Source organism: Semicossyphus pulcher, unplaced genomic scaffold (assembly GCF_022749685.1).
Source record: "Semicossyphus pulcher isolate SPU_LCO1_2020_fin unplaced genomic scaffold, fSemPul1.0.p SCAF_10, whole genome shotgun sequence".
Classification (NCBI taxonomy): domain Eukaryota; kingdom Metazoa; phylum Chordata; class Actinopteri; order Labriformes; family Labridae; genus Semicossyphus; species Semicossyphus pulcher.
Window position 1 is genome coordinate 25,914,446 of NW_027211604.1, and position 26,029 is coordinate 25,940,474.

Here is a 26,029-nt window from a genome sequence, read left to right on the forward strand (position 1 = left end):
GGTGGCACAAGACATTTCCATAAATCTACAGGCTGCAGATAGGACAGGACAGGACAGGACATGCTTCTTTCTGTGTTCCTGTGCTAGGACTCCCTTATAAGGTTAGCGGCTGTTGGTACACAACCGAGTCCGAGGTCTGAAGGCCTCCATGGTGAACTTTCATTTTTAAAAGACTTACTATCATCCTAATAAGTGAGGTAAGAATCGTCTTGTCTAATTTTTATATTTGAATTGAGTGTTTATACGTCAGAGTCGGAACAGGCAACATATGCGAGTAATATTGTCTGACAGGTTAGCCTAGCCTAGCCGTTAGCATGCTAAGAGTCACTCATTGAGTAATGGTGACAGTGAATGACTGTTAGCTTCCAGGAGTTAGCTGGTGTTAGCAAGCTACATAGCGAGATTGAGCTGCCTCTTGGGTTATTCTTTGTGCTGTAAAGAGAATTAAGGACTCCTGAGTAATGTTCGTTAATCGAGATTATGAAATTCATGTCAGTTAACGCCATGGAATGTTCACATTAACGGTTTGTAACGGTCAAGTGTTGGGTAATATTAGCACAACTAGCATAAGCGTCGGTTGTGCGCGTTAGCAAGCGTTAGCCCTCTTCTGTATGCAACTTTTTTGTGATAATAACTTTAAATTTGTTTTATAGATTGTGACTACCCAGACATGTACACAAGTCACAAATACACATTATTCGTGAGCCAAAATGTACTAACATTAATGCCAGTATAACGAGAGGTGTATTTCTTGCTGTTTGTTACAACCGTTAACTCAAGCTTCTTCTGTCAGCTGAAGTATACTTGTTGGCTTGGAGTAGTATTGTTGATTTTTTATTGTGTTTGCTAAAATCTTAATTGAGTTTATATTCATATGACCTTTAAGATGCCCAAACTAGAGATGCAAGATATTGTTTTCTTTGCCGATATCCGGTATGCCGATATTTTTAAACCTTTTTTGCTGATTTCGATGCCGATACATTAGGCACATTTATCCACCTAATTTCGGGGGAACATCAAGTCTCCCCTGTATTGGAATTGATATCATGCCTACTCTTATTGTAGTGGACAACTGGCAGATGCAGAAATAACATAATACAGTGCTTTTTAAAACGTACCCATTTACTGGGCAATATAAGAGAACTACTTAAACTTAGGTTATGTACAAAATGCTGTATTTATTTGTATTTAACATTTTCTTTCAAATAAAACTGTGATATTCTTACAAGTTAGACGGGTTTGGATGATGCTCTCCCTGAGACAATCCTGACAACAGCCACAACTAGGACAAATTTTATCTATTTTTTTTTAATCAGAATTATCTATTGCACTGAACAAATACATAAAATGAAATCTGTCCAAAAGGATCCTGTGAAACTAGGTGCATTGTACAACTGTACAGCGATTAAAGCCAACTCAAATAATAGAGAAATAGTGTACTCTTTTTCTCTTTACTCTTTTTCTTTTTCACAGTGTTGAATAAATGAGATTTGGCCCCTCCTCGCATGACCGATGCTGAGCAACCATTGCAAATAGCAACATTGCTGTCAATTTCAGAAACTGTGAAAAACTGCCATACTGCAGACATCTTGCACCCTTCTTCACTCTTGACGGAAGAGGCACGGTCATGGTGCACGCAGTGCACGCTCACACTTGTGCCGTGTTAATGTCGTAGCATTATGTCAAGCTTTTTTTGGGACTTTTTGAGCATTTAGGCATAATTAAAGCGGCAGAAAAATGCCAATGCCGATATGTCTTTTTTAATGCTATTATCTGCAGATACTGTTAACGTGATGATAATATTGTGCATTCCTAGCCCAAACTACAACAATGTCTACTTTGTTATCATCAGATAGCTTCAGATTCTGCCCTTTTAACTGTTTTGCCTGTTCCCTGAAGTTTAAGCTGCGGAGAGATGGCAGACAGCGCAGGGCTGCAGTTTGTCAGCTCCTATGCTTTTGAAGCCATGCAGAAGGTGGATGTGGTGCGTCTGGCTGCCCTGAGTGACCCTGAGCTGAGGCTGCTGCTGCCCTGCCTGGTCAGGATGGCTTTATGTGCACCAGCTGATCAGAGCCAGTCCTGGGCACAGGACAAAAAGCTCATCCTCCGCCTGCTCTCTGGAGTGGAAGCTGTCAACTCCATTGTGGCACTTCTGTCTGTTGACTTTCATGCCTTGGAGCAGGATGCACGAAAGGAGCAGCAGCTAAGGTACAATTACTCACAAATGATTATATGTTACAGTCTGGTTATGATAAGAATGAACAGCCTCTGTTTGTCCATTAAGTCTTGCACACATTTCTGTCTTGATTAAAAACTCGATACTACTGAATATTATTGTATTGAGTCAAAAGCCCACAGGGAGTTTATGTAAGTATATACTAGAGTTGTTCTGATACTGATACCAGTATCAGAGATGTCTCCAACAAACCATGTCGGGAGTAACACAAGTTCAGGTGTCAGAATCAGTACTGAGAAGGAAAAAATAGCATCTGAACATCTTCAGTATGAGCATGTGTTTTCTCTTCTGACAGGCACAAGGCAGGTGGCTCTAATACAGAAAGCATCCTGGTGTCCCAGCTACAACATGGTCTGACCCTGGAGTTTGAACACAGTGATCCCCTCAGGAGACTCCGTCTGGCCCTCAGTGAACTGTTGGCCATCATGAACAAGGTACAGTCAGAGGTCCCACCTTTGATCAGTAAATCGAAGGACACTGACAGCATGAATACTTTAATACCTCAATGGTACATGCATGTATTATTGTTATCAAAGTAGGTCAAAACAAAAAATGTGCAAAAGGAAAATAAAAATAGAATATGGGTGAAAAAAATAATAAAATAAATAAGACGAATCTGCTGCCTTTGTGTATGATATAGAGATGTGGATCAGACATATTTCATGCTTCAATATGCAGAGTTTATTTCAGCATTTAGAAATTAAAGTATGAATGACTAAGTCTAAGTCTAAATCTAAGTTGTAGAAATCAAGTCTCGGATGAAAGAAACAAGATGGCACAGCGCATTTTACTTTTACTTCAAAGCCTTAGTTGGCATGAAAGTATCGCATCAAATTTCTAGAAGCTCATTTCTCTGCACTGCAACTGTCTTTTAGTGCTCTCATCTTCACCTAATATGATGACTTGTATGATTGATCCTCACTCTCTGTTTGCTGTGTTGTTTCTCAGGTGGCAGACTCAAATGGAGAGTTTTTCTTGAAGTCCTCTGAACTCTTTGAAAGCCCCGTCTATTTGGAAGAGGTAGCTGATGTCCTCTGCATTTTACAAGCAGGTACCTAACTTCTTTCATCTTCTTGATGGTACGCAAGTGTGCTCATTTCAAGAATAATTGTTGTAGGACTCAGAAGTGTTCAATAACACAAGTGGCATCTGCAAGATTAACTCAAATAAAAGGTTGTGACGTGATGCTAAATTCACCTGAAGTCCCAAACAGAGACTCAGCTGTGCATCATATGTGTTTGTAGACACTTATGACTTTGGTGTCTTACCTTTATAAACTTATAGAATCAGTCCAAAAGTTTTTGTAGATATGTAATGGCTGTTGCAAAAGATGTTTGTCTAAAGGTTGCTTAAATGGTCTTATATGACTTTTTAAAGGGGCCATATCTTTTGAATGGATATTCTCCTATTTTGATGGGTTTCACATTTTTAGGTGTTTATTGTTCACAGTGAAAAAGTGAAAACTGTATAATTCTGTGTTTTTCCAGAATGACATGTTTAAAAAGGTCGTAGAACATTGCTTTCACTGAAATCGACCAATCGTCATTCACTGTCATTCACCTCAGGCTGCCTTCTTGCGCTAGCTTGTTGTCAAGTCGCTGTCAGGATTTCATCTCACTATTCCGATACCTCCTGGTGATTCTGGCTCGTACATATAAGGCCGAATAACCGATCCTAGAGCAGCCATGTTTTCCACAACTTTGGAGTGACACTGCAGTGCAGCCGCTCCCCCACGTGGGATCACACACATGGGGGAGGGGCTACGCGGTCACTCCAAATACTGTCAGCCAATCGTGGCTAAGATCTGACCTTTGAATGGCAAAACAGCTTGTTCGTTTCAGGAGGAAGGAGAGGCTCCGAAAAATAATGAAAGTAAAATATGTAGCTATACAATTTTTAAAATGAAACAAACTTTACCAACATGATTCAGAAACACATTAGAATAGTAAAAAAAATTGATTGCAAAGCTAAAATATGTCCCCTTTAAGCCTTAGAATCACAAGTCTTTAGTTTGACAGATTCACCGCCTCAGTTTTCCTAACTCTGGCCCATTCAAAAATGTACCATGCCTCCATGTCATCTGCAGAATTTTAAATGTAAAATCATCTTTTGCATGGCCAGCAGACTTGCGGTCTTCTACCTTTTGTGCAATAAAAATGATAGATAATGTTCCACATTATAGGCGGTGCGGCCTGAGAGTGCATCGTGGCAATAATTTTAGATATAAATATCGTATTTTGCACAACATTTAGGCTTAATTACAGTGAAGTAAAAAAAAATCTGTATTCAAAAAACAATTTAAGAAACAGATATATTCTCAATGCTTATATATTACCAATATATGGCAGTTGTTCAAAATAAGACAATCCATACAAAAAACATTGTAAACCATTATGGTGGACCAGGTGTGGTGAGGCAGTGTACACTTCATGTATATTATAAAAAAGTTGTAGATATTTTAATTAGCCAACTTGAAATAATCCACCGTAGTTATTTTTTTTTCAGAAGACAAACTGTTGTTTTGATTATGTGCTTTATTTTCTCTCTCTTCTCTAGAGCTGCCCTCCCTGCTGCCCATTGTGGATGTGGCGGAGGCTTTACTCCATGTACGCAATGGAGACTGGTTTTTATGCCTGTTGGTTGCCAATGTCCCTGACAGCTTCAATGAAGGTAATTCATCTGTTTCATAACACTGAACATGCTGTCAGCTGATAATGTGAGATAGAGTGGCTGGTTAATTGACAGTACAAGCTTCATATGTTTAATGAGCGTGCCTACTGTTGCAGAAATGCAGAACCTCAGAAGCTTCCTTTGATAGCTTAATTATAAGTAGATTGCTATGAAGTTTCCATCGCATGTTTTCTTCCTGAGTTGAGCTGTTTCTGCTCTACTTCTAGCCATGCCACACTGGCCCAAGGGTGTATTCATTGTCTTTGATTGATGATGAACATTATTGTCTTGCTCTGGCTCTCAGAGTGCACCGTCTGTGCTTTGAGAGATGCATTATAAGAAAATACCCACTGTCTCCATGGCCTCCTTATCACACAAAGGGTCAGAGCTAAGTCAATAGCCTTTGAGTGCATTTGTGTGTGTTATAGAGCAGTAAACATCAAGGAGTCCTTTTGGCTTTGTTACAGCAAAAGACCTTGTTTCTTTGAATTGAAAGTGAAATGAATTGATGAAGGGTGAAGTTTGGGAAATGGCTCTGTCTAGAAACGTCAAGGGCTGTCATGTTGAGCACAAGCTGGTTACCAGACTTAACTCCACTAGCTTTTTTGTGCAATACAAAAGCATCCAGAATTGGCAGAGATGGAAACTAATGTCATTTCAGTGCATGTCTTAATGCCTTTTAAACTGTCAGCTTTGGGAAAATACAAGGAGAATGAAATAAGGCTGTGGAAATGCTGTCTGATAGCTGTTAAATCTTATTTACAGGCAAATAAATAAGTCATGATTCTACAGTTTAGAGTATTTATGGAGGAACAGGACTGGGCCGTGACATTGCAGGAAAGATAGAGTGCTACTGTCTGTCCGGGATGCACCTAAAACAGTATTAAAACAAACATGGCAATAAGCATTAACTTGTGTTGCTTGTATAGCATGTTTTACTTTACTTTGTTTCAAAATCAATTCAGTGTGCATATTTCTTATATTTCCTTTAGCAATTAACCAAATTCCAAACATAAAAATGTAAAAATTAGCAAATTCAATCCTCAACATTATATTTTTGTAATATATGCCGCTTGTTTAAATAAATGTCCATGTCTGTTTTTGAAGTTTGTCGAGGTCTGATCAAGAACGGAGAGCGACAGGATGAGGAGAGTGTGGGTGGACGACGCAGGACTGAAGCCCTCAGGCAGCTGTGTCAGATGAACCCTTCACAGGCCCTCAACATCAGAGCTATGGTGGTCAGTCACACTGTTAATAATATCACAGGACTCAAAACTCCACAATTACACTCAGTCCATAACCACCAAAACTGTATCTATTTAAATCAGAGAACTCATCAAAGCGGCTTTATTCGGATGGGAATGCATTACTGCTGAATTTATTCAGCTATCCTGGCTATTTACACATTAATTATGCATGTGTAAACTGAAACTTGTTAGCACAATTTTAAGCATCTAATCACTGTGTGTGATATGCTTTCAGAACAAAATGATTGTGTACAGTATTTACTCAAACCACATTTCATAAATGATTTAACAGTTAACATCCAGGAAATGAAACAATCATGTCTTGTCCATCTCTGCCTCTTTATAAGGGCGAAAACTTAAATCCTTCAAAGCAGCTCAAAGAAAGAGATTTTTATGATAATGTGTCACAGGAAAACCTGAAAACAGTGTGACAAATACCTGATGCATTGCTTGTAATGATAAAGAGAGAATTACCAGCTGAATCTGCAGATCCCCTTAGCTTTGAAGAGCTGTATCGAGTTTCAGCTCATTGTGTAGCTGTCCAACCCTCAGCCTTCCTGTTTTGATTCACTCTCACTACTCTCATTGTGTCCTTTTATCAGGCAGCTTTTAAAACCTTGTGTACATGACCTGCTCAGCAGCAAACAACAGACACTGAAAGGGACTAGCTGATGAACAAAGTGGAGCATTTAGCAGCTATAAAGCCACATAAATCCTTCGGAAGTTTGTGGAGATTAAAACAGAACAAAAATAGAGTTCATAACAGACTAATCAGGTGTCCACAAACAAAATAAAGGGTAATGTTGCTTTGTTATCGCTGTATATGCAAAAACAAAAACAATGGTTTGCTAACAAGATACTTAAACTGTGATTATATGTCATTACTGTGATCACAGCTCGTTTCTGCTGGTTTAATAGAAGTGTTTTCATAAATCCAAAATGTGTTGTTTAATAATAAAAACATATTTGATTCAATCAGTGGCATTACATGCAAAACACTGTTTTTCATTTAGAATGTTTTGTCATTGACTCGTGCTGGGATGCTCCAATTAAAAGTATTAGTATTAGGTGTAAGGGACATATGACAAATATTAACAGAAAAGGGAAGCAGTAATTTAAAAAAGAGAAATATGTATATTTTTCTATATATATATACTGTATATTGTAACTTAAAAATAACATAAACCAACCCTTACAAGTGGAGCTCCGTGCAAGTCGCCCTCCTCCTACAGGCCTTCCTGTTCATTTGACACCAAAATAAAGCTGAAACAATTAGTTAAATTAATCTGACATCAAATTAGCTTCTTTTAATCAATATAATTATTGATAATTAAAAGTCTCCCCTTCACCGACGCAACAGTAATTTTTGCCATTGATTGTGTTTATTCTGTGTATTCCCAGGTGGAGGAGTGTCACCTGCCTGGTTTGGGTGTGGCTCTGACTCTGGACTATAAACCAGATACTCCAGATGAGGCAGTCAGTCCTCTAGTCTCTTATGTCAGCGGCCTACTGCTGGGCACCAACAGCAAAGTCCGTACCTGGTTCAGCATGTTCATCCGCAATGGACAACAGGTGAGGGGCAGTGATTGTTCTATGCTTCCTTTAATGTCATCATTCACGCTCACACACTCAATCATCCTGAACCCTTACCTAAATTTTATTCTAACATTAACTTTAGGACGAAGGTGTAACCCCTGAAGTAATAAAGACTGTCCAAAATGTAGACGATACTGACAAACAACTCTGTATTGTTGACAAATTTGTTAATCAGTAAATTTTATGTTTGTTTAATCATACAAAAATACCAAAGATTTATCAGTCCGACCGTAAGCACTTTGATGGAAGCAGTTAACTCATATCTTCCCCTCTCTCTGCCAGAGAAAGAGAGAAAGCAGCTCAGTGCTGTGGCAGATGCGTAGACAATTGCTGTTGGAGCTGGTGGCCATCCTGCCGCGCTCACGTAGCACCCACGTGCCCAATGACCATGATATGGAGGAGGAGAGTGGCTCAGGGTACTCCGGCCTCAGAGAGGAGCATGTGGTGAAGGCCAGCGCTCTGCTCCGACTGTACTGTGCCCTCATGGGCATCGCAGGCCTCAGGTAGGTCAAAGGGGACAAAGTCACCCTCATGATATGCGATACTTGTGATCATGATTTTAATGTTTATTTGATTAAGACTTTTATTTTGAAACGTGAAAGTTGGCTTGTTTTTAAATCAGAATGATTTATTAAGTCCAGACAAACATTAAAATAAACCTAGTCTGTTTTAATTAGTTTATCATTTTTAAAAGTTTCTGTCAATGATATGATGTGATCCCTGCACAGACCTACAGATGAAGAGGCGGAGCAACTCTTGCAGTTGATGACCAGTCGACCCCCGGCCACTCCTGCAGGCGTTCGCTTTGTCTCCCTGTCCTTCTGCAAGCTGCTGGCCTTCCCAACTCTGGTCAGGTACATTAACTATCCTAAGTATCCCATATTTAAGAAGTCTTTGTTTTATTAAGCAAACACAAATAGGTTATGATCACACACTCTATTAAACTAACAGTGGTCTTCTTGTTTGATTTGCTGCCTTCCCTATGTCACATCTGAATCTTTTGGTGTTGTATTTTGTTACACGGAGTTTGAGCATTATCCTGTGTGTGTGTGTGTGTGTCTCTGTGTTCAGCACTCCAGAGCAAGAACAGCTGATGGTCATGTGGCTCAGCTGGATGATCAAAGAGGAGGAATACTTTGAGAGGTGAGAGAATCTCCATATTCATGACAGTGAAGCATTATTGAACAGGCTTTATGTATGCTAAAACATTCATCCCGTTTTGCTTTGTTGGATGATGAAAGCTTAACTCTCAACAAGGGGATTTTAAGTACTTCAGTAAAATATGATTATCACAATCCTAGCTGTATACATATACGTGACTTATAATTTTAACATTGGTTTTGACTACACAGTGATGCTTAAGTTATTAACACAGAGGGAATGAAGCCGTCGACCTGGGTACGCTGAATTTGTGCTTTTTTAAGAACGGTACAGTCGAAGGTGTCTCTGCGTATTAGTAGCACTTTGCATGCTCCTAATAAAATTGCCTTTTAAGGTCTACTAACTTGAGAAGCCGTTGTTACGTTCCCCTTGGGGAGCCTAGTGGATGAGGGTAGCAACAATAAAAGTAACAATAAAATAAAACCCAAGAAAAGAAGAGATAAAAAAGTATGAGCAAAAATAAGGGATTTATTAACAAACAAAAGGTAAATATAATTTAATCACAGCTGAAAACGAGCTTCTATCACTGAAGAACAAAAGAGAGGCTGAGCCATATGCCAATAATGGATGTTAACCAAAACTACAACTAACAACAATAAACAAACACTAAGGTCTCGAAGAAAACCCACTTCTTCCAAAGAAGAAGTAAACACTAGTTCAGATCCAAGATCAGACACACAGGCAGCCGAATGGCCCACTGGCACGGGCTGCCTCCTCTCTCCTGCTCTTTATACTCTCTCTTTGATTAGTAAGTTGGCACCAGTGAGGTCAATTACCTGCTGCACCGAGGGGAGAGCAGCACCTGAGGTGCACACAGGAGAGAGAGAGACACAAGAAAACACCACAACACACCCACAGCAATACGGCATTAACACCACTTTTAACCTGTATTCACAGATTCTATGTAGAACTGTAGAATCTGTATGCAGGGACGGGGATTTAAGGGATGGCAAGTGTTCTGGTTTCCATTTGTGCTATGCTTGTAGTCCAGTAATATTAACCAGTCAGGTATCAGCAGGCTGCAGTGTATGCAGGAAAAACAGTCCGTGTGGAGAGCAAAAGCAGGAACGTAATGCGCCGTAATGACATCTAAAATTCAACTTGAGATAAATTCCCTTGACACTGTGTGTTGCGAAAGCTGTTCAGCGTTCATATTTCTCGACTTCCTCGAATGCATCAGAAATGATCGATCCAACCTCTGTTCAACAAACGAGCATTTTAAAAGTAGTCTCCTCTTGAGGACAGACCTGACAAAGCTTCATTTTTACTTTTTACTAATCTGCATCATGATGTTGAAATTTCAGCAGAAACTTAAGAGTCGTTAATTAAAGTCAATCACAAGAAAAAATTGTTTCTTTTTCTGTAAACAATGCAGCACGCGGAAAAGGAAGTCTAGACGCCCAGCACGTTCTTTGTTGTCCCCAGAGGCTGTATCATCATTAGACTTTAGCCGATGGGATCCATGAATGCACCGCTTTAAATTCATAATACACGACTGATTAAAACTTCACATTTCCAAAAACCTTAAGCTCATATGATCTCATGACATCATTCATGTTGGAATGGTTGCTGTTACTGAAGTAGTAAAAACGTATTAATGTTGAATTAGCTATAATATATATTAAGAGGTTTTAAATAAACAAGGGCAAACTGTCTAATTCTGAATCCTTAGTTCATTATTTTTAAAGTATTTAATATATTTGTTTTAAACTTTGAGTTGTTATTTTTCTACAGTTGTATTCTAATATTTCAATTAGTTTAATCCAGTTCACACAACTGTGTTGTTGTCCTTGGCAAATATCTAATAACTATTTGATTCAGACAGAGCACACTATGCTATCTATTGTTGCACTTACTATACATCAGTATGGTTTTGGTTCCACCTACAGTTTTTATTGAACCTTTACAGCAAACGAGGGAGAAGCACATTAATAAAACTCACAGAATAGATAAGGATAGGTAATCCATGTTTGAATGTTTGTTTACTTTGTTTATGTCCACTTTGCGGAGGCTTTTAATGTTCCCTCTGTAATTGTTGTTTGTCTGAATAGGCAGCGATAAACTCAGCAAAGCTTCTATTTATTTGTGTGTTAATTTAAGATATTATGAGCTGTCTTAGAAAGAAATTATAACTGCTGCAGATCATACGAATGTGTGTGTGTTTGTGACTCAGGTCTATTAAGCATAAATCATCACAGAGGCTTAAGTGACTTTAGGGGTGACTAAAGGGACACAGGCTGATAGAAGATGTGTGTGTCTGTGTGTGTGCATTTGTGTAGGTTAATGCAAGCAGCGTAATCAGTGTATTAACATTCTGTCCTGTAAGATGCAGGATTAACGACAAGTCTAAGTGTCTTTTCTCACTCTCCTCGCATGCATATGTGTGTCCTCCTTACAGTGCTGCAGGCGTATCTGCTTCTTTTGGAGAGATGCTATTACTGGTTGCCATGTATTTCCATAGCAACCAGCTCAGCTCCATTATTGAGTTGGTGTGCTCTACTTTGGGGATGAAGGTAAGGTGGGAGGCGAGAGGGAGGGAGGGAGGCGGTGATCAATACATCAGTCTGGCCGACCAGCTGCTGGCCCCACTCCTCCTCTGCAGCAGTGGCTCACATAAAGACTATATCCCTGATGAAACATTGCAGCATACACATATCTACAAAGACACCCCATACCCTGTGGCCAATTTGTTGTTTTATTACTTATTAAGTGTACTATTGTTTCCTGCCTGTGTACTAAGTAGTTTTCCTGTCTCAGTGTATTTTCCACTAAGATGTGTAATGTAATTGGATTTAGAGCCTGTTTGTTTCCTCCCCAGGGCAATCCTCTCAATTCAGCGTTGTGCCTGCCATGTAGAATCTTTCTTATGAAATATGAAAGGGGGGAATTACAGAATACCAGCACTGTTGCCTGCAGGTGGTTTTCCCTCACAGTAAACCTTCTATTGTTGATCTTCATCTTTTTTGCTACAGATTGCCATCAAGCCCAGCTCTCTCAGCAAGATGAAGACCATCTTCACGCAGGAGATCTTCACAGAACAGGTACGTACACAAAAAGTGTCCTTGTGCACATTTTGGACCTGCTCATTGCAGTGTTCAATTATTTATTTGTAGGCTTTCAATCTCAACAGTGCTTATTAATTTTCTCCGAGAGCTGCTGTAAATTCAGGATTGTTAAAGGTTTTTGATTTAAAGTGATAATCTTGAAGATTTTCATGTAAATAAATGTCTCTTAAGTCACTATCGCCGAATGAGGTAACACAATGGTGACTGAGCCTATGGCCCGCTGATGAAAGCCTTTGCTTTTGCAGTATATAGTATTATTACAGACTGGGTGTCTGTGGCGACATTTGCGGAAAAAATCACAAGCGGCACCCAGTTAGTGACGTGTTTTCCATCACCCAGCAGTGGTTGGTCTGCCAGAGAGGGTAGGCGGAGCTAAGCGGCTGCTTTTCCGCACTCTGCAAGTGTTGCGAGTAAACAGTAATCTACTATGGCTGAACAAACAAAGAAAAGACGGATGACTACCGATACAACTTCAACAAGAAGTGAAAATCCAAAGACAAAGAAACAAACTCGACACTCAGATGAAGCAAACAGTCTGAAAAGGAAAGCGGAAGGAAAACTTTTATTGTGCACCCTAGTAGTATGCATTATATCCTGGCAGGGGTGATTCTGGAACATATGGAACTTATGTTTTTTTTAATAGATTTAAAAATACAACACAAATGTCTGTTAGGCTGAAAAATGTATTATATTACATGTATCTGTGTTACCGTAAAATTCGGTGTATGAGACGCACTTTTAATATATTTTCTTCATCTAAAAAGTGGGCTGCGTCCTATATACCGGTGTGACCAACACACAAGTATAAAATGTCTAGAGAGGTATTTTATTGTGTTACGGTATTTTACCCAGACTATGGCGCTATAATCTAGTTAAAGCTTTTTAATGCACATGCACCGTCATGATCACCAGTGTAGCCGCCATCCTCTCAACAATCAATGTTAGCATAGGCTGAGCTCAACTACGGCACCGGTAGCCAGCAGGATTGCAAACTCGACATGGTGAAAACAGATGGTAGGCTGTAGTTCGTGTGTGTTTAATGTTTCAAATGAAAATAAATTAAAATAGTGTTGAAATATCTTTCATACACGTTTCTATTAATAAATAGCTGTAGAAAACCCTAGGATACCCCCAAAAACAAACCGCGTCTTATATTCTGCTGCGACTTATATTATAGATTTTACGGTATATATTACATATTGAAAAAAAGTTACTTAATATTTCCATAAAGTTGTCTCAGTGATTTCCAGAATAGCCTACAATGGCAAAACACAGCCAAAGATAATGTTTGTGAAAGAGCCAATAAAAATTACATCCAATCAAAGTTGTGCACATTGTCACTATTATGTGATGTTTAAATGTACAGAGTTTGTACGTGTTCTTTCTCAGTTTTCCAATGTTGCTATTTAGATACCTCTTTCCTTATTTCTGCTGTGTAGGTGGTTACAGCCCATGCTGTGAGGGTAGCAGTGACCAACAACCTCAGTGCCAACATCACAGGCTTCCTCCCCATTCACTGTATCTACCAGCTGCTCCGTAGCCGAGCCTTCACCAAGCACAAAGTGTCCATCAAGGTAGGAGATGTGCATGACATTACTCATAATGAATACCAGAGGACTAGCTGCTAAGTGCTGAGTCTGTTAAATGTATTTTGCCCTCCGGTGCTGTCCTTGTGTGTATCATCCAGGACTGGATCTATCGCCAGCTCTGCGAGACAACCACCCCCATCCACACGCAGCTGATTCCTCTAATAGACGCCTATATCAACTCCATCCTCACTCCAGCGTCCAAGGCCAACCCAGAGGCTACTAACCAGCCCATCACTGAGCAAGAGATCCTCAACGTCTTCCAGAGCTCTGCTGGGGTTAGTCACGTCGGGGGCTTCAGAGGGAATGAATCTGGTTAATGCAGACAGTTGTTGATAATGAGTGAAGTTCATTTTAAAGTTTTGGGTCAATGTAAATTGTGTTACCAGCATTTCATTACCATGATGATGATGATGATGATGATGAATCCATCTCCACATTCACTTGTGATGCAGAGCTCTATTGTGCTGTCCTTCCCTGACCTGTAGCTGTTGTTCTGCTTCTCTCTTTTGCTCTTGGTTAGCAAGGGGAGAGTAGTCGAGGAGGACGACAGCGCTACTCCATCACCACCCAGCTCCTTATCCTCTACTACATCCTGTCTTATGAGGAGAACCTGTTGGCGAGCACCAAACAGCTGGGTATGTACAAGACAATAACTGTGTGTTCCATATAACTGTGGCCTCCCACTGGGCTGTTGGCTCACTTCCTCTACTTCTTATTTTCCTTTCTACTGCCTGTCTAAAGTACATCCATTGTCATCTCCTCCGCTGAAGGAGTCATTGTATGCATGATGGAGGGAATTTGTCAGGCAGTTAGAGGAGAAAGGCAGCTTTTGTCCTTTGTGAAGTTGTAGGAGATGCTCTCACTCTGGATGTGCAGTCATTCATCCTTTTCTGAATGTTGGCTGCTTTATTGAGAATAAATGGAGGGCTGACAAAGAGCCAAGCACAATGGTTGCAGAAGCTGAGCTAACTAGGACAGCTGTAGGTTAGATTGAGCATTAGCAGTTAGCCTAGTCAGTGTTTATTCTCTCCCATGACGAGCTCTCCTCTTGCCCTTCATTAGGCCAGATTTATGTGAGAGTTTATGCCCATCTCTTTAATTGCTGTGTTTACCCAAGTGCTCCCGCAGCCTTCAAGGAAGGAGTAATGAAGCCCATCAGCAGTGGTAATGAACCCACGTCAATGAAAAATCACCTCAGCTCCTCTAACGCATCGGCACAGCGGCTCCGGCGTCCTTACATCCCCAAATAAAACACTCATGCTTCATCTTGTCCTTTCTTACTAAATGTTTTCACTCTCTCCATTTCCTGTCTTCACTCACCCCTTTCTCTTTTTTTAAAGCCCTGATGCAGAGGAAGCCAAAGTCCTACTCGGCAGCCTTGATGGACCAGATCCCCATTAAGTACTTGGTTACTCAGGCCCAGGGACTGCAGCAGGAGCTCGGGGGTGAGACATGGTCTTAACGCTTGGTTACATCTGTCTAAATCCTTGTATTCGTTAAAGGGGCCATATCTTTTGAATGGATATTCTCATATTTTTATGGGTTTCACATTTTTTGATGTTTATTGTTCACAGTGAAAAAGTGAAAACTGCATAATTCCGTGTTTTTCCAGAATTACATTTTTAAAAAGGTCGCCTCTGAAATGGGCCATTCAGAACAGCTGCAGGTTTCTACGTAGAACCTCGCTTTGGCTGAATAACTGATCCTAGAGCAGCCATGTTTTCTGCAACTTTGGAGTGACAGCGCAGTGCGGCCGCTCCCCCATGATGGATCGCACACGTGGGGGAGGGGCTACGTTAAAAGTTTTCAGTTAAAAACCACCACTTAAGAGGTACGGCTTTGTCCACAGAGGGCGCCAAAATCAGCACAAACTGAAAGTTCCTCACAGGAGCTTTAAGGAATATTGTATTTCATAGTGGCATACAAGATGTATACCAAGTTTGTAGTTATTAACTCATAGAGAGCCCTAAATATAGAGGATTTAAGCCCACAGACAACCTTAAGTTGACTCTTATTTGTCAGTCTGCACTTTTGTTTATTAGGTTTGTACACACAGCAATGCAGAAGCAACAGCACGGCAGGCTTTAAACATTCTGATCAAAACAACCCTTCAGAGCTCATCGGTCAAGAGCCGTATTATCTGAAGAGGTCTCCTTCTCCTCAGAACAAACCGATCCTGGTGATTGAAAGCAGTAAAAACACTGAACAATTTGGTAAAATGATATTATTAAGAGCAACCGTTACGTGACTTTAATCATTAAAGTCTGCTGGAAATGTTTTGACAAGCAGCGTCACTCTTACTCGTTAAACTTTAGACTTATGTAGGCTTATATATGAGTTGGGCTGAACTGAAAACAGAACAAATTGAGCCTTCATATTGAACAGTCAGGTTAAAAAAACGGAAAAACACAAGAACATTTAAAAATCTCATGAAGTCAAAACTCTTGTGGGCAATGAACTTAGATATAACACTCCTTTTTCTTCCCTCTGTTCCCAGGTCTGCACTCTGCCCTTCTGAGGCTGCTGGCCACCAACTACCCCCATCTATGTCTGGTGGAGGACTGGGTGTGTGAAGAGGAGGTGACTGGTACCCTGCCCCTGCTGAGGAAGATGATGCTCCCCAGCAACACCTGCAGATACACTCAGAGCCAGCTCCACCAGGGTGAGGAGGGAGGAAAGAAATAGGCCTGTGTTAGAAGGTTCAGGATTGTCTATCTGAAATTAGAGCCTTCCTGTTAAACTGCCAGAATTAAAAATATATATAACTGTATACTCAGGGCCATATCTACTTAAAGAACAAAACAATGACACTTCTACAGTATCAGAAATGTCTCAGGTTGAAGCTAGAAGCCCACATAGCTCTTATTTTGAAATACACCAGCCTCACTGATACCAATCTTTGACCCAGGGCTGTGAAGGTAAGAGAGTAGGTTTAGCAGTCTTAAGTGTATCAGAGAAGAGATCCTAATGTTGTATAATACATTTACAGGTAAAATTCATTATCTAACTGAAATCTTACATCAATGGTTAATCCCTCAGGGGTTTAGAGGATTATGCTGTAATTGGCTTTTCTTAGATAAAGATCTTTGACAAAAAGGAGAAAGTGTTGCAGATAATCAGTTTGACACACGATTTTCAAGGTTTAAGTGCCGTCAATATACCTTTTTAAGAATAGATATTTTATGTACTGGTGTAACTGCACAACTGTTTTTACATAGTATCCATAATATAAGAAGGAAAATGTTTTGAATAATTATTATTAGAATATTATGGCAAGTATAGAGAAGGAGCTGGTTGTCCTCCAGGACTTGTAGGAAGGAGGTGAGCAGAGGATTCATCTGAGTGAGAACAACAGGCTGTGGCACTGGTGTAGAACCATGTCTGTCTGTTTCCTTTCTGTAGTTTTAACACATATCAGCTCTGCCTTTCAGGTAAGGTTAAAGGATGATAATACTACCATTTGTTTCTTGTGACCATGTTACGCACCCGTCAAGGGGGATAGATGTGCAACATAAAGGCACGCACAAAATGTTCCCTCCCCTGTCCCCAAACCAACATCCGATGTATGGAAATTATTTACTACAAAGACTCACAAACACAAAGCAACAACACTAACTTAAGCAAATCTCTCAGGGTGAACCAAAACAACAAACAAATCTCCTTTTAAAGTACTTTCTAACCCCAAATGAAACAAATAGAACCAAAATACATATAAAACTCAGTTCACCCTTACGGCTCCACTCTTAACTCGAGGAACTTCAATAACAAAAGTCACAGCTGTAAATACAACTAATCCGAACAGTCAACATCAAGTTATCCTAATTCACAAGTCAGTAATGTTTGGGAGGCTGAGGACCGAACGCTCTGCTGCTACCTGTGGATCGCCCAGCGTCTGTGAGGAAAGCGGTCTTTTTGAGAGTCGAGGAGGAGGATGATTGACCAATCCTTCAGACTCTCTCCCCCTCGACTCAAACTCAACTCCAGCCACTCAGGACACTCCACCTGCAATGGACATACACAGATCCACACAACAACAGAGCACACACTCGCACAGACACAGGAAATGTTGTGTCCAGATGTTGCTGCTTTCTTGCACTGGATTAATCTGATGCTCCAGATGTTTTTGACTTCTGTTATTTTAAGTGGACACATTTGCTTCTGATCAGTTAAGGGAACAAAACAAGGCTTCCCAGCTTTAAATCGGCTTTTTGTCCTTCCTCCCCAGCCTTCCAGAAGTTACCATCCAGCAGTCCCAGGCTGATGCGGATCCTGGAGCATTTAACGCTGCTTTCACCCGGAGACCTCATCCCCTACGCTGAGGCCCTCACAGCCAGCATGGCTCTGCTGCTGGAGCCGGCCGTGCCTCGCCGGATACTGCAGACGCTTAACAAGCTGTGGATGGGTCTCAACACGGTGATGCCCCGCAGGTACATATACCATTTAATGTCACATGGGAGCTATACATCTGAGTTTATTGGGATATTAAATCTGTTTACTTTGTGAGAGGTAAACTCTCCTTTAAAACAAGATGATTAATATGCCGAGTGGATATGGTATATTTGCTGCCTTAGAGCGTTATAAGTATACCTTGAATTAATGGCATCACTTGGGTATTGGAGCTAAAAATCAATCAACAGTTTAAATAAGCATCCTGTTTCTTTCTAATTGGAATCTGGCATCTTTTGCTCAACTAAATAAGAAAATATTGGAGTGTGTAGATTGATAAAAACAAGGACAAAGTCAAGGCCAAAGGAAACATCTCAAAATATGGATGTGAAATATTTTCTGCTGCTTACGTTTATATTTATTACTCTTTTCAGTTAAAGGTCAACAGTAGTACTTGACTCTGTGTCGTCTCTCCCAGGGCTGTGTAAAGTTGCTTTGGGACTCAGTAAACAGATTAAAGGAAGAGCTGTGGAACAAGAGGTGTTGCCCTTGACCCCAGGCTGTTTGCTCAATGATTATTGTGCGAGTAGATCAGAGGTATTGAGCCGGGCTACACTGTCAGCCCGTGTGAACTCTCTGGACAGTAAAGGGTGACCCTCACTATGCCCCGGGGCCTGAAGGAGCACAGTTACCGCAGCTCTGAGCAGACATCCCATCGATCCAAAGGGGGTCTGTAACAAGAAGAGCTCAGGGCAGGAAAACTGAGGGAGATGTAAGGGATTGATGCCTCCTCCCTTCCCATCTTCCCCACTTCCTCTAACCTCTGCTAGTATTGAATGATGCAGAGGGCTAGACGAGAAGCCCTGGTGGATCAAATGTAGGAGGAGGGCAGGAGTGCCAAATTTCACACAGATCAACTGATGGATGTAAGCAGCAGGAAGGCTCCGAGCTCCGAGAGCCCCCCGCTGTTCATAGTTTAGTTATGGTCTGATAAGAGGGATGAGGGTGAAACGCTGCCACAGGCTAATTTTTGTTTAACTAAATTATTTAGATCTTAAAAACCCCTCCTGAAGTCTGTCTCATGTTATATTTTAGCAGCATCTCAGAATAGTTTTTAATATAATACAACAAATGCATTTAAACAAGGTGTAAAGTCCATGATTAGTTCCTTTATAAGTGTTTCATCTTGATAGTTTCATGCTATTTTAAAAATTTCCTTCACGTTCCTATTCTTACTGTGATATGAGTGAACATTAAAACTGATGCATGTGTCGTGCAGGTTGTGGGTGATGACAGTGAACGCTCTCCAGCCCTCAGCTAAGCTGCTCCGGCAGCAGCGGTACACTCAGAACGACCTGATGGTGGACCCTCTCATCGTGCTGCGCTGTGATCAGAGGGTGTACAGGTAACTACAGCACACATTCTAAACAGCTGTATATAAACACATACATCACACAGGTGAAGCTCTCTTTATGCCACACTGGGTGTCTGGGCTGCTCAGACTTGTTCACACATTTGTTGGAGTGTGAAGGCGGCATGCATTCTCTGAAGACATGGGCAGATAACGAATTATACACTACACACACTACACACTTCACTGATAAGCTAAGGTACATAAGGACAGATGATCAAATGTAGACCGCGTTGTCGTCTCCACTTCTGTGCGTATTCACACGTTCCCTCACTATCTCTCTCTGTCAGACGTTATTAAATAAATAACTACTGTGACACATAATTTTAGATAAATGCAAAGTTATTTTCATCAAATAAACGACGATAATCAAATCATCCTCATATAATACAGCGTCCCTGTACAGCTGCTGTATGACTGAACTCAGTGCAGCTATCCCTGGATTGACCTCTGCGGTTCTGTCTGTCTTTGTGTCTTCCATTACTTTAGTTGAAAATCTCTCCAAAACACCTCAATGTGTTCGCGAGCTGAATGAATGTAAAAGCATACGTACCGATGCACTTCTTTTATATATCGCTGTAAAAAGGGGCAAAACACAATTTTAAATGTTTAATTAGCCTATGGTTTAAATGGAGCCCGATTTTAGGGGGTGCTGCAGCCCCCTCAGCAGCCCCCTCAGCACCCCCATGGTGAAGGATCCCCAAATAATTGTTTAGATTCAGATTTATTTTTAATCTTTCACCACACAAATGCAAAGAACGGAGCGTTTCTTTATTTCAAAGCTATAATCTCTGACTTTTTCATTTAAATGAATATCTTTTAAGTCTCTATCGCCGAATGAGGTAACCCAATGGTGACTGAGCCTATGGCCTTAGCATTTGTAGTTTATCGTATTTTTTTGGACTTCGAAAATAAGTGAAAATCCAAAGAAAAAGATACAAAAGCAAACAGTCTAAAAAGGATAACGAGGAAAATCGAGTTATAACCATGACAAAAGGAGCCAGCCGTGGACGTCTAGTTAAATTGGGAAGTGTGCTCCTATTCACTAATTATCGCCAGTGGGTGGCGCTCAAGAGCACGTAAAACGTAGTGGCAGCATGATGAGCAACAAAGTCGTTTGAAAAAGGGAAAAAAAAGGTGGAGAAAGAAGGATAGAATAATAGTTAAATTTGAAATAACCAACCAGCAGGAGGGCAATGAAGGGGATAATGGTTGACAAGTCTTCCTGTGTTGCTTTAACTGAAAATTGATATATGTTATTAATTTTTGATTAATCAATCAGAGCCTGTAATTTTTTTATCATCTGACAAAACACATTTAGCATATATTTGGTGACATTTTTAGGGAACTTAAGCCACAGTGCTTCATTGTATTCCTGTTCTTTTGTATCCAAAGTGAATGTTTTGTGGATGTGAACCCGACTGTCAAAGAGCACCAGCTGACCTCGAATTCAAAACAAAACAAAAATTACAGCTTTACCTTTCCCTTCACCAGGTGTCCTCCTTTGATGGACCTCGTCCTTCACATGCTGAACGGCTACCTGCTGGCCTCCAAAGCGTACCTGCACTGTCACCTGAAGGAGACAGCTGACTTTGATCGTCAGAGCCAGACTGTCTCAAACCTGGGTGTGCCGGGACAGCCGGATACACCAGAGGTCACCAGAGAGGAGCTGAAGAACGCCCTTTTATCCGCTCAGGTAATTTGACGACACACACACACAGACGTACACACAGAGACTTACCCTGCATTCTCTTGCTGATAGGAAGGTCCCATCTTTGAGTTGGGAGGTAATTCTTCAACATCTGCCTTTGTCTGTTTCTACTTACAATTACATTAATTCTGTCAACTCAGCGAGCCATGTAGCAAACTTGTCTCCATCTTTCAAAGTTTGTGTGCTAACTTGAGATGTCATTCACGTGAATTTTCCCAGGCGGGACAAGTTTTTTTTTTTTCAATTATGCACCCCTACATAAATGCAGAATTATCTCTATTTGGTAAATCATGAACTAATCTGGCAATAAATTACACAAAAATTGCATGTAAGTGCAACTTATCCATGTTAACCACTTGTTTCTGTTTTAACTCCAGGACAGCGCAGCGGTCCAGATTCTCCTGGAGGTGTGCCTGCCAACCTCCGAAGAGCAGCAGCTGGGGGCCAACACAGAGAGCCTGCTGAGGAGCATCAGGGACCCCGTGCCAGGGAAATCAAAACAGGGAAGCCTGGGGACGAGAGTCAGGGGGAGCATGGAGGACGCTGAGCCAGAGAGTGGCCTGCTTAGCGACCTGAGGGAGGTTCAATGTCTCATCTGCTGTCTGCTGCATCAGATGTTCATTGCAGACCCCAACATTGCCAAGTTGGTCCACTTTCAGGTAACACAATGGGGAAAAGGATGCTTGTATTTTTTTTCTGTGACAGTGGGAAGGCTTGCAGGTTTACAGCGTCAAAAACAAAAGAGAGACACGAGCAGGAGGGGCATGTGTTGTTCTTGACCCTCTGGCCTAAATCACAGCCTCTCTGTGACTTTCCTCCTGCATGACTACATTTTCTTGCTTCCCTCCAAATTTTGCCGTTGGAAAGCACTGATATCATGCAAATGCCCTTTTTATGAGTATTTGAGTTGATGGTGCCATATGGCTGAAAATACCTTCCAGTCAGTTTTCAAAAGAAGAGCCAAGTCATGCTGACCCCATTAGTCATCACATTCTGCCATGGCTTTAGTGGTAAGTGACTGCAGCTCTCCCAGGAGGAGCAGACGACCATATGGTGGACTTCATCAAACCAATCCTTCCTCTTTCACACTAATCCACCCTCGTTCACACTGCCAAGCACAAGCTGCTGCGTGAATTCTACACATTAGTTTAATATAAAAGTCCTTCACCGACTGTATGAGTGAATTTACTGTTTAGTCCTGATTCCTCCCTTAGATTTATATTTCCTGTCCTCTCCCTCTTTCTCTGTCAGGGTTACCCTCAAGCTCTGCTGCCTCTCACTGTGGCAGGCATCCCCTCAATCCATATCTGTCTGGACTTCATCCCAGAGCTGCTGGCCCAGCCCCAGCTGGAGAAGCAGGTGAGGCCTCCCAACCTCCCCTCCCGTCTCCTCTCCTCTATTATTCCTGGCTTTAAATCCTACACTGGCCCTGAGCTCGTGCCAAAATCTCTCTCACACTGTCATTTGTAAAGAAGTTGTAAATGTTCCTGTCCCCGCAGATCTTTGCGATCCAGTTGTTGTCGTACTTGTGCACCCAGTACGCCCTCCCCAAGTCCCTCAGTGTGGCCAGGTTGGCCATCAGCGTCATGGGCACCCTCCTCACAGGTCAGTGAAGCGTTCATGTTCAACTTCTACTTCCTACTGGAGTTTGTAGTTTTAAGGATCTCAATAAATTAACTATAAAATACAGTTTTAAAAAAAATGGTAACATGTATAAACTGTCTCCTCTATCAGCCCACTCACAGGACATCGCAGAGTCTTGTAGATAGATAGATAATTACTCTTGGAGAAAGCCTACGTTCATGTCCTGTGGGGGGGTACCACAGGAATAAGGGGTACAGGGGCAATTGTTACGAGCCATCTGGTCTCTGTCACCAAAGTGAGAGCTGTCAGAGTCTTTCAATTTACCAGTCGACACTCCAACCCTCACCTGTGGTCATGAACTTTGGGTGGTGACAGAAAGAATGAGGTCGCGGACAAGCAGAGTTTCCTCTGAAGGATGGCTGGGCTCAGAGATCCGGTGAGGAGCTCAGATATCCTGAGGGACGCATTGAAAGGAGCCCATTTGAGTGTTTCAGATGCCCAATCTGATTAGGATGCCTCCTGGGTGCCTCTCTTTGGAGGTTTTCCGGGCACGTCCAACTGTGAGGAGACCATGGGGCAGACCCAGAGCTCGCAGGAGGGATTATATATCCTGTCTGGTCTGGGAATTTTTTAATAATTTAATTTAACCCTGATTTTACCAGGTAAGTCCCACTGACATCAATGATCTCATTTTCAAGGGAGACCATAAAAGTTACAGACAAACAGAACAAAACACGGAAGAAGAGGCGATACATTCATGTGTCAAGAGCCAATCGAGTCTTTCACCATTGTACTTTTACCAGCTTTAAAATCAGGCGGCGGGACCGATTCTCTTAGCTCCCTTTCATTTTGAAGGCCGTTCCAAGCGAGGGGAGCAGAAAACATAAACGCTTTCTTTCCCAGTTCGGTCCTTGCTCTCGGAACAGACATCAAGACCACATCCTGAGATCTCAGACGGAATGTCACAGAATTCCCCAGGAGGAGCTGGAAAACGTTGCGCAGGAGAGGGACACGTGGGTCACCTCCTTATTCGGCCCCGAGTATCAGAAGAGGATGGATGGATGTTTATTTTAAGGAAAAAGAGACCTCTGAAGACGATTTGGCTGCTGTCAAAAACTTGTGAACAATGACCCCTGAAGAAAGCCTGACCTAAAGATAAGAACAGCATCTTGAAGCTTAATTCACAGTTTTTACAGGTTCAAATTATCTACACTTACAGCCTTAAAAATGTGTAATGCAGACTTTAGTGTACAGCAGATTATCTGCCGTCAAACATTATGTCTTGACATTCCTATCCCTTTTCTTTGGCTGCCACCGTCTGGCCTTTGGCTGTTAGTGCAAGACAGTCTACATTACATAAGTGAACGAGCCGATTAAGCACTGTATCTGTTTGTGCAGCTCTTGTGTATACTCAGTCTGCGTCTGTGTGGTCTGTTCTTCAGTGCTGACTCGTGCCAAGCGTTTCTCCTTCTTCATGCCCATCCTGCCGTGTCTGGTGGCCTTCTGCCAGGCCTTCCCTCCTCTTTATGATGATGTGGCAGCTCTGCTGGTACAAGTGGGCCAAGTCTGTGCCTCCGACGTCGCCACCAAGGCCAGGGACATTGATCCTCTCATAGCACGTAAGTATAGTTTAAACATCTGTTAAACTGCAATTACATTGTTTTTTTCCCCCATGATGCTTCACTTTTAATCAGTAACAATTACTTGTTATTGTTTTGTGTCCTCCGGTGTATGCAGTATGTTTCTTTGAGTTAGTCACATAGAAACCTCTTACGGCAAAGGTGGAGGTAAACTGCCTCTTTTCATAGCAGGTGTCAGTGCTGATCAGGAAACTATTTGCACTTACAGTGGCAGATGTGTCCTTAATGCATTATTTGTATTAGACAGCTATATGGCACCAAAAAAGCTGATTCATTTATGTTAATCTTTCACTAAGTTATACTGGTTCTCCTTTTTCTAAATGAGCTTTACCCTGTGCCTTTCTGCAGGTTAACATAATTAAACATATGGGGATGCCTGCAGATGGAAATGTCCCAATTAAAACAAAACCCCCTAGTCTTACTCAATTCGTTTTAAGTTTAAATTCAGTATTTTATTTTTACGACTTATTATAGCGGCATAATTGACCTAAAGTAGGCCTGCATTGGATCTAATCAAAAGCTGCTTACTTTAAATATGTCCTTTACTGTCAGAATCCTACGGTGGTCGACGGGGGCAATAACAGGCTGCCAATTCAGAAACGATGTCAATTGAAAAACAAATGCAACGATGGAAACTTGTGCAAATAAGAAAAACATGCTGCAAAAAGCCAAAACAATGCGAAGTCAAAAAATACACAAACTCAGAAAACGCATGCAAAAGGAAAACGCTGCAAATCAGTCAACACAATGGAAGTGCTCTTTGCAGCCTGTTTCTTCTGATGCGATCATGCAATATTAAACATGTTTTTAGTCTCTGATCTGCTCCATCCAGTTACCTTGATTAGAATCATTTGGCCGTCCCATCCCATGTGTGCCTAAGATCTTTTCCAACATATAGAATAATAAAATAATCTTGCAGATCAGCTGAAATAACTCCAAGAAAGCCAAAAAGAGATGGTATAAAGGACTATAATTATAAAGATCAATCAATGTTGAAGTAATAACATTAATAAGAGTTTGTTGTCTCCTCAGGCCTGCAGTACCTGAAGGAGAAGCCTCAGAGTGCTGTGACTCCAGGAGGAGGATCCTCCAAGCTGACTTTACCTCAGAGGACAGCAGAGGAGCTGGGTGGTTCTGACCCTGACGTCCAGCTCTGCTACTGTGTGGAGGCCACCTTCATGGACATCATCAGCTCCACCCTTCATGGACTATAGAGCAGACACGCACGTTGTAGAGGCAGAGGAGGGGCCGGACTTCACCAACAGCTCACTGCCTCTGAAAGACTTTCACACTCCTGAGAGGGCTTCAGTCAACACACATCCAGTCATGGTAAACTAACAGACTCATTTTAATGCTTTGGTAAGGGCTCTCAGACAATGTCAGGTTATTCTGTGCACATGATGGGACTTGTTGTGCTGGTTTATCAGTTCAGGTCTGTCCATTCTCCACCAACAGGCTTCTTTTTCACACCCTGTAAATAAACCATGATTTGCAATTTATGTAGAAAATGTTTGTTTATGTGCTTTTTGTGTCAGAGTTTGTAGAAAGTAAAATATTGAAAATGTTAAATTGGGTCCATTTTCTTGACCTGTAGGCATATTTTTCTAAGATCTAAGCATTGTGACCTTTTACTCTGCAGCTGAAGACAGGAAAACGTTGCCTTGTAATAATATGTAGAGCTTTTGTACTGTACTTGTTTGTAATAAAACAAAAAACATGATTGATGAGGTGTA

General features: G+C 41.3%; 1 protein-coding gene across 1 annotated transcript; it reads left to right on the forward strand.

The window, feature by feature from the left end:
- The first annotated feature begins 34 nt into the window (after positions 1-34).
- On the forward strand, positions 35-26,029 carry ints2 (integrator complex subunit 2). The gene is made up of 25 exons (XM_069670668.1): positions 35-197; positions 1,900-2,208; positions 2,532-2,670; positions 3,185-3,287; positions 4,793-4,906; positions 6,014-6,144; positions 7,555-7,725; positions 8,032-8,252; positions 8,478-8,603; positions 8,821-8,892; positions 11,309-11,423; positions 11,883-11,951; positions 13,415-13,549; positions 13,663-13,839; positions 14,085-14,199; positions 14,905-15,009; positions 16,062-16,226; positions 17,790-17,991; positions 19,230-19,355; positions 20,856-21,057; positions 21,450-21,731; positions 22,324-22,431; positions 22,572-22,677; positions 24,099-24,275; positions 25,329-26,029. The coding sequence occupies exons 2-25, from the start codon at positions 1,916-1,918 to the stop codon at positions 25,508-25,510; spliced, it is 3,636 nt and encodes a 1,211-aa protein (XP_069526769.1). The 5' UTR covers positions 35-197; positions 1,900-1,915; the 3' UTR covers positions 25,511-26,029.